Genomic DNA, 8,665 nt, shown 5'->3' on the forward strand with positions numbered 1-8,665 from the left:
ATTTATTTATTTGGTTGTACCAGGCCTTAGTTGCAGCAGGCAGTCTCCTTAGTTGTGGCATGTGAACTCTTAGTTGCAGCATGCATGTGGGATCTCATTCCCTGACTAGGGATCGAACCCAGGCCCCCTGCATTGGGAGCACGGAGTCTTATCCACTGCGCCACCAAGGAAGTCCCCATCTAGTCAGTTCTTGATAAAAATATATTCTTTAAAAAAATGTTTAGGGAATTCCCTGGTGGTCCAGTGGTTAGGACTCTGCACTCTCACTGCCGAGGGCCTAGGTTCAATCCCTGGTCAGGGAAATAAAATCCCACAAGCTGCGTGGCATGGCAAAAAAAAAAAAAAATTAAAAACGGAGATATAATTGACCTATAACACTGTATAAGTTTCTATTGTAACTGTGATGATTTGACACACATTGATCCATACATACAATGACCACTGCAGTATGATTACCACTGCAGTGTTGGAGCACCTCCATCGCATCACATAATTATATTTTCTTTTCTTGTGATGAATAAAAATATATTCACTGTAAAAGGATACCAATGCCTGATCTCGCCCTCCGATCCGCAGGTCCTGACTATGTTGCTCCAAGATGGGGCTGGAGCATTCATGTTTTTCTTAAAGCTCCCGATTGATTCGTTTTAGAACCACTGATGGAATCACAAGTGCAGAGGCAACTGGCCAGCTCTGTCTCCTTAAAGAGGATTTGTTTTCTCTGCAATGACCCTTTAATCTTTTTTTTTCTTCTCTCCTTTCTCATCTGCCTAAAATCATTCATCAGCCAAAAATGTGAGAAATGTGTTTCAAATATTTTCAGTTCCCATTTAAGCCCATTTAATGCTTAACGTTCATTGCCAGCAGGCAGACTATCTAGTACAGCCCGTTTGAATTCCCTCCCCAAGTTTAAACCCCCAACCTGCCTCTCCCTCCATAAAATCCAAGCTCTTCCCAGTAGGAGAGGAAGGAGCAGAGGTCGACAGGGGCCTGGCCTAGCCGGCCTTGCAGCCATGGTTCTGGAGGGTGATGGAAAGCTGTGGAAGATCTTCACCCTCATAGGAGGGTTTAAGCTGGGGAGAAACATCATTTGATGCTCATTTCAAACCTCTTCCGGGGACTTCCCTGGTGGTCCAGTGATTAAGACTCCGTGCTCCCAGTGCAGGGGGCTGGGTTCAATCCCCTGTCCTGGAACTAGATCCGGCATGTCACAACTAAAAGATCCCGCATGCCGCAACTAAAAGATCCCACATGCCGCAACAAAGCTCCCAGACGTGGCAATGAAGATCCCACGTGCTGCAACTAAGACCCGGTGCAGCCAAATTAATTAATTAATTAAAAAATCTTCCACCTGCTAAGTCCGTTTTCCACTGAGCCCTCAGCACCACATTCAAAAGACATACATCAGATCATGCTACACCCCAGCTCAAAATCTCCCACTGGCTCCCATCACGAACTATGGCCCACCAGACTCCAATAACCCACCCCTGCCCCCCATTCTCTCTCTGACGTCCTCTCCTCCCAATCTCCGCATTGCTTAGTTCTGCTCTAACCATACTGGCCTCCTGGCTATTTCCCCAGCGTGTCAAGCACGCTCCGGCCTCAGGGCCTTTGCACTTGCTATCATCTCTGACTGGAGCACCCCGCCTCATCACCTCATGGCTGACTCCCTCTTGTTACTCAGATTACTACTCACATGTCACATCCTCAAAACTTAGTGATTTAAAACAATAAATGTATTATCACACATAGTTTCTGTGGGTCAGGAATCCTACAGGAGTGGCTTAGCTGGGTGGTTCTAGCTTGGGGTCTCCCATGACCTTGGGTTGGGGCTGTGATCATCCAAAGAATTGACAGGGACTGGAGGGTCCACTTCCAAGGAGGTTCACTTGTGTGACTGGCAAGCTGTTGCTGGTTGTTGGCTAGGGCCTCAGTTTCTCTCCACATGGGCCTCTCCGCAAAGATGCTTGAGTGTCCTCACAATGTGGCAGCCAGTTTCCCACAGAAAAGGTGATTCAAGAGACCAAGGTGGAAGTCATAATGTCTTTTGGAATCCAGCCTTGAAAGTCACATTCTGTCACTTCCACAGCATTCTGTTGGTCACACAGAGCAGTCCTGATTGGGCGTGGCAAGAGACTATACAGGGGACATCCCTGGTGGTCCAGTGGTTAAGACTCTGTGCTCCCAATGCAGGGGGCCCAGGTTCGATCCCTGGTCAGGGAACTAGATCTTGCACGTGGCAACGAAGATCCCGCGTGCTGCAGCTAAGACCCGGTGTAGCCAAATAAATTAAAATACAAAACAAAACAGGGACTTCCCTGGTGGCACAGTGGTTAAGAATCCATCTTCCCATGCAGGGGACACAGGTTCAAGCCCTGGTCCAGGAAGATACCACATGCTACAGAGCAGCTAAGCCCACGCGCCACAACTACTGAGCCTGCGCTCTAGAGCCTGTGAGCCACAACTACTGAGCCCATATGCCACAACTACTGAAGCCCACATGCCTAGATCCCATGCTCTGCAACAAGAGAAACCACCGCAGTGAGAAGCCCGCGTACCGCAACAAAGAGTAGCCCCTGCTCGCCACAACTAGAGAAAGCCTGCACACAGCAACGAAGACCCAAGGCAGTCATTAATTAATTAATTAATTAATTAAAAACAAAACAAAGAAGGACTATACAAAGTGTGAAGATCACTGGATCATCTTAGAGGCTGGCAGCCACACTGTCTCATTTTCTAGCTCATCACCTTGACTTATTTTCTTCATGGATTTGACACTACCTGAAATTACATTAATTATTCCTTTGTCTCCCTTCCCCAATAGTGTCATGCCCATAGGGGCTGGGACAGTTTTCTATTTTGTTCACTGCTATATCCTCAGTTTCTCAAACAGAGGTTGGTACATAGTAGGTAATCAATAAATATTTGCTGAATTAATAAATGGAGAATCTACTTTAGGGGAGGTCTTTAGATCGTTGAATGAGCTTTTTTTCAGGTGTCCAGGTGAAAGATAACAAGGGTTTGGACTAGGGAAGGATTGGAGAGAAATAGATAGGTATTGATATGGTAACCTGTCCTCTTGCAAGTTTCTGATCTCTCCTTGCTACAATCCATCCTCCAAAGAGAGGCAGAGTGATTTTCTTAACAGATAAATTAAACATTGTCTGTTCCCTCCATAGCGCCATAGCTCCCTAGTGCACAGGATCAGGAATTAAAGGTGACCCAGGAGCTAAATGGGGCGATTTTGGAGGGTTAAGATTATCGATGCCTTGCTCTGGTTGGGGTTAAGGAGAGCAGAGAGCTGCTTTTCTGGATTCAAAAGATCTCTACACACTCTAGGTCATCTCAGACAATATAATTATCACAGCTGCCCACAAGAAACTAAGGAAACTCTCTCATGATGGTAAATAATCGTCATTTATTTTATTGTTATATTCAGTTTCCTACACTCACAGGAATCTTTCCTGGGCCCCAGATTCTTTCTGCAAGTCTCTGATCATGCTTTAGCTGCTCCATGCCTACTCATAGTTCCAGTTTCAACTTAGGCACCCCCTGCTGACCCCACATCCAAGCAGGGTTAGTTGCCTTATCTGGACTCCTCTAGTGTCCCAGACTTTCCCTAGAATTTACTTATTTAGCATATTTATCGCTTATTTTCTGCCTTCCCCTCTAAAGCAGGGGTCCCCAACCCCCGGGCCATGGACTGGTATCGGTCAGTGGCCTGTTAGGAACAGGGACGCACAGCAGGAGGTGAGCAGCGAGTGAGCAAAGCTTCATCTGCCGCTCCTCATCGCTCGCATTACCTCCTGGACCACCCCTCCCACCCCCCTGTGGAAAACAGGTCTTGCATGAAACCGGTCCCTGGTGCCAAAAATGTTGGGGATCACTGCTCTAGAATGTAAGCTCCATGAAAGCAAGGAACTTTCCAATCCATGAACATGGTATATACATGTCCATTTATTTAGATCTTCTTTAATGTGTCTCAACAGTATCTTGTAGTTTTCAGTATAGAAATCTTGCACATCTTTTGTTAAATTTATTCCTAAGTATTTTTTTTGATGTGGACCATTTTTTTTTAAGTCTTTATTGCATTTGTTACAATATTGCTTCTGTTTTATGTTTTGGTTTTTTGGCTGCGAGGCATGTGGGATCTTAGCTCCCCAACCAGGGATTAAACCTGCACCCCCTGCATTGGAAGGTGAAGCCTTAACCGCTGGACCACCAGGGAAATCCCAGTATTTTTGTTTTTGATGCTAATTGTAAAGGGAATTATTTTAAATCTCCCTTTATAATTGTTTCCTGTAAGTATATTAACATAAGACTGATTTTTGTATATTGATCATGTATCTTGCAGCCTTGCTAAATTCATTTATTAGTTTTAGTAGTTATTTCGATTCCTTAGAATTTTCTATATAAACAATCACATCACAGGAATTCTCTGGTAGTACAGTGGTTAGGACTCCATGCTTTCACTGCTGAGGGCCCAGGTTCAGTCCCTGGTCAGAGAACTAAGATCCCACAAGACGAGCGTCCAAAAAAAAAAAAAATTACATCACATGTAAATATTGACAGTTTTACTTCTTCCATCTGATCTTTATGCCCTTTATTGCTTCTTCTTGCCTTATTGCACTAGCTAGGATCTCCAATATAATTTTGATCAGAAGTGGTGGGAGTGGAAATCCTTGATTTACTTCAATCTTAAGGGAAAAGTAGTAAATATTTTACAACTAAGAATGATGCTGGTTGTAGGTTTTTTTGTAGATGCCCTTTATCAGATTGAGGGAGTTCAGGGCAGAGGATTTTATCTGTTCACTGATTTATACCAAATGTGTATCATAATGCTGTCAGAGAGCAATTTCTCAGTAAACACTTGTTAAATGAATGAATGCGTATAAGATGCATGGCACAGTGGTTAGTAATTTGGCATTGGACTTTAATTAACTGTGTGATTTAGGGCAACTAATTTAACCTCTCCTCTTCCTTCTCTGTGAAATGGGGATAATAATGGTATATATTACCTAGGGTTGAGGATTTAATGAGAGTATCCACATAAAGGAAGAGCACAGTGTCTGACATGGTTAGTGCTCAACAAACATTAACTTTTATTACCTCACTTCTCTGAGCCTTATTTTTTTTTCCTCTATAAAAGAGGGAATGTTCTAATCCTTAACGCCTAGGGTTATGATGGGGTTAAATGACATTATGCACATAATGTGCCTAGCACAATTCCTGGCACAGAGGAAGTCATTAATAAATGTTTGCTATTATTATTTACCAAGTCCCCTACCTATATTGAACGGAGAGACATGGAGATCTGTTGATCAAGGACCCAGTCCACTGGAAGCTCACAGCCTGATAGCAGGGACAGATAAGTATAGAAATCATTACAACACAGTGTAATAAGGGCATATATAAAGCCATCTGTGGACCCAGAGGCAGAAGCTGGCTGCTGAAATCTGACAGTTAAATCAGGTCCCTCTCAACTCAGACATTGGCTTAGACCTAAAAGGAAACAGTTGTTTATAGCAGGAAAAATTGGAAACAATCTAGGGCTTGGGACAACTTGTGGTACGTCCTTATAATGCATCAGTGTGAAGCTTTAAACTTGCTGTGGAATAGGGGATGGGAACTGGCTGGGGGCACCGGATGTGAATTACTTTTCATTAGACCACTTTGTAACTTGCATCTTGTACCATGTTCAAAATAAATAAAATTTTTAAAATAAAAAAAATTATACTATGGAAAAATATTCAGTGCCACCGGTCAATGTTCACGATTGACCGCTACCATATGAAAAAAATTAATTTGTCAAACGGCAACCGTTTACACCCGCCTAGAAAAAAGGTGGAATAGGGGTACAACAAAATATTAGCAGTAAGCGCTCATTGGTGAGATTAATGTTGAATTTTACTTTCTCCTCTGGGCTCTTCGAGATTTTGCAAAGTTTCTGCATTAAGCACCACGAGTTTTGATTTGTTTTTTGGCTATTAAAGTTATTAACAAAAACTACAAGTCCCGGTAGACATAGCGCCTCCGACTTCTGAAGACCGGCCTTCCCCCTGCGCAATGAACGCTGGGATTCGAAGTCCAGCCCCAGAAGCAAGGTGGGACGCACAGTACCGGCACAGATGACAGAGGAGGGATCACAGCTATTTCAACCAATGAACAGTGCGCACCGGACCTGAGTGGCACACGCAAAACCAATAGATGAGCGGCTAAGCCTGAATGACGTGCGCTTCAGCCTACGGGCGGCCCATGGGGCGGTGCGGTGCGCCGCGGCCGTAGTGCGAACCATGGGAGGTGGCTGGTGGTGGGCTCGGGCTGCCCGCCTTGCCCGACTCCGCTTCCGGGGGGCGCTGCTGCCGCCTCCGCGGCCCCGGAGCGGGGGCGCCCGGGGGTCCTTTGCTCCTGGCCACGGCCCCCGCGCTGGGGCTTCGCCGCCCCCAGTGTCCGAGCTGGACCGCGCAGACGCCTGGCTCCTCCGGAAGGCTCATGAGACAGGTCTGGGGCTGTGGCTGGGGTCGGCCCGGATGGGAGAGGGGGATCCGCATAGCCGAGCTGTCCGCGCGCGCGAGTGGAGGATGGTGGTGGGATTTCTGCTGGAAACGGGGCCCGGGCTCAGGGGGGAGAAGGGCTTCCGTGTAAGCGCAGGCTGCAAGAGCGCAGTCTGTCCGCATAGGAGACGGGCTTGTGGATGGGACCGTGGGTCTGGTTTATGGGGTGCAGTAGGGATTGGAGAGGTTGGTCGGGCCAGGACAGGCAGCCTTATCAAACTGCGCTGTCTGGGTGGGAGAGGCTTCCAAAGAGGGCTATGGGCGGGGGAGTTACCTACAAGAGGGGGCCTCGTTGGAAGGGCCAGTTCAGATTAAAGAGGCGACCACTCTGCATAAAGCGGGAGCGTGGAGCCCCACAGAAGAGGGAGGAAGTTGCGGATTAGAAGAGGGAACAACCAATAGAAGAAAATCTCTGGGCTGATTGGAGGGCGTGCTTCTCCTGGCTGCAGGGGGCGGGGCCCCATGTGGGCGGTGGGGTTCCGGATTGGAGAGGACTGGTCTTGTAGGTACAGGACGGGGTAGGGGTGGGGGGATTGTAACCCGACTAGTCCCCGTTAGTGCCACACCAAGGACTTGAATGGATGTGAATGACACCAAGGAAGAGCATACCCAGCAGCAGACAGTGAGGTTTCAGAAAACTGAAGGGGAAGGCTGGAGAGAGGCCTGGGGGAGTGTGTGTGTGGGGGGGGTAACAATTTGTCGGGAGGTCTGAGGAAGAAGTGAGGGGGCACCCCTTGGGGATACACATGTGGGAGGACGTTGACCAAGATGACCTCTTGGGACCTTCCTGTCCGGTCCTGAAATTTTGATCTTAGATCCTCCGCCGGATTCTGCAGACTGTCTTGAATCTTTGGTGTTGCAGAGTTTGGGGTGGGGAGGGGCTCAGAGATGGAGACGAGAGAGGGTTTTGGGGGGATAGGGTTTGGTAGGCGGACCGCCAGGACAAGGTGGGGATTTGGGGCCAGACTGGGCGGTGAGATGAAGAGGCGCCCCTCAGTTTGACTGTCTGGGCTGGGGGGCTGCAGAGCAGGGTTTGAGCTGATGTGGATTTCTCCGCCCCGCCCCACCCCCTCCAGCCTTCCTCTCCTGGTTCCGCAATGGCCTCCTGTCATCAGGCATCGGGGTCATCTCCTTCATGCAGAGTGATATGGGTCGGGAGGCCGCCTACGGTGAGTGCAGACCCCAGTGTCGCCCCCACCAGGGAGTGGGGCGCTCCCTCCCCCACTGGGGAAGGTAGACTCCTTCCCCATCCCGTCACCCCCCCCAGAGTAAACGTCGCTAGAACCCCTCATTCTTCCCCCACCGGAAGCTGCCTCACCTTCACTTGTGAGTGTCCACCTTCTACCCACCCCATCCCCACCTCCTGGGCACTGGACCCACCAGAGGGGGTGGCTCAGGGCAGGGCTGTGGGTCCTCATCCTTTCCAATCTAACTTCTCAACAAAGATGAGGGTCTCTGTCCCAGCCCCACCCCCAGCCTGGTCCTGCCCCTGCCCCTCCGACCTTATCTTTGCTCTCAGACCAGCCCCCCACCTCCAAGCCTAGCCACCCCTCCGATTCCTTCTCCTGTCCCCGACCTTGGCTCTGTACTGTCCCTGACCCCTACCCCGCTCTTGAGTGTGCCCCATCCCCTTTCTAACGCCACCTCAGTCCCGTGAACGGCCTGGGTCCCCAGGATCAGCCTCCCTGACGCCGGCCCGCACTCTGTCCCACAGGCTTCTTCTTGTTGGGCGGCCTGTGTGTGGTGTGGGGCGGCGCCTCCTATGTGGTGGGCCTGGCGGCGCTGCGGGGACCCATGCAGCTCTCGTTGGGGGGCGCGGCCGCAGGCGTGGGCGCCGTGCTGGCCGCCGGCCTGCTCTGGGCTTGTGCCGTCGGCCTCTACATGGGCCAGCTGGAGCTGGACGTGGAACTGGTGCCCGAAGACGACGGGACCGCCGCAGCGGAAGGGCCGGACGAGGCGGGCCGGCCGCCACCGGAGTGAGCTGCAGGGCCGCGGCCGCGGGGAACGGCTGGGCACCGGACTGCCGGGGCCCGAGGACCGGGACATTAAAACCTGACCCTTCCCTTGCTCCCGATTCCGAGTGGTGGTTGCTTTTGCGGGGATGCTGAGCG

At 49.6% G+C, this 8,665-nt stretch overlaps 1 protein-coding gene and 2 non-coding genes across 3 annotated transcripts; all 3 read left to right on the top strand.

Moving 5' to 3' along the window:
• The first annotated feature begins 229 nt into the window (after positions 1 to 229).
• On the top strand, positions 230 to 302 carry TRNAE-CUC (transfer RNA glutamic acid (anticodon CUC)). Its single transcript has one exon. It is a non-coding gene; the product is annotated as a tRNA-Glu (tRNA).
• Positions 303 to 2,150: 1,848 nt separating this feature from the next.
• TRNAG-CCC (transfer RNA glycine (anticodon CCC)) lies at positions 2,151 to 2,223 on the top strand. The gene has a single exon. It is a non-coding gene; the product is annotated as a tRNA-Gly (tRNA).
• Positions 2,224 to 6,251: 4,028 nt separating this feature from the next.
• Positions 6,252 to 8,628, top strand: TMEM160 (transmembrane protein 160). The gene is made up of 3 exons (XM_059998948.1): positions 6,252 to 6,501; positions 7,631 to 7,723; positions 8,269 to 8,628. The coding sequence occupies exons 1-3, from the start codon at positions 6,294 to 6,296 to the stop codon at positions 8,532 to 8,534; spliced, it is 567 nt and encodes a 188-aa protein (XP_059854931.1). The 5' UTR covers positions 6,252 to 6,293; the 3' UTR covers positions 8,535 to 8,628.
• The last annotated feature ends 37 nt before the right edge of the window (positions 8,629 to 8,665 follow it).

Source organism: Delphinus delphis, chromosome 20 (assembly GCF_949987515.2).
Source record: "Delphinus delphis chromosome 20, mDelDel1.2, whole genome shotgun sequence".
In the NCBI taxonomy this organism is placed as follows: domain Eukaryota; kingdom Metazoa; phylum Chordata; class Mammalia; order Artiodactyla; family Delphinidae; genus Delphinus; species Delphinus delphis.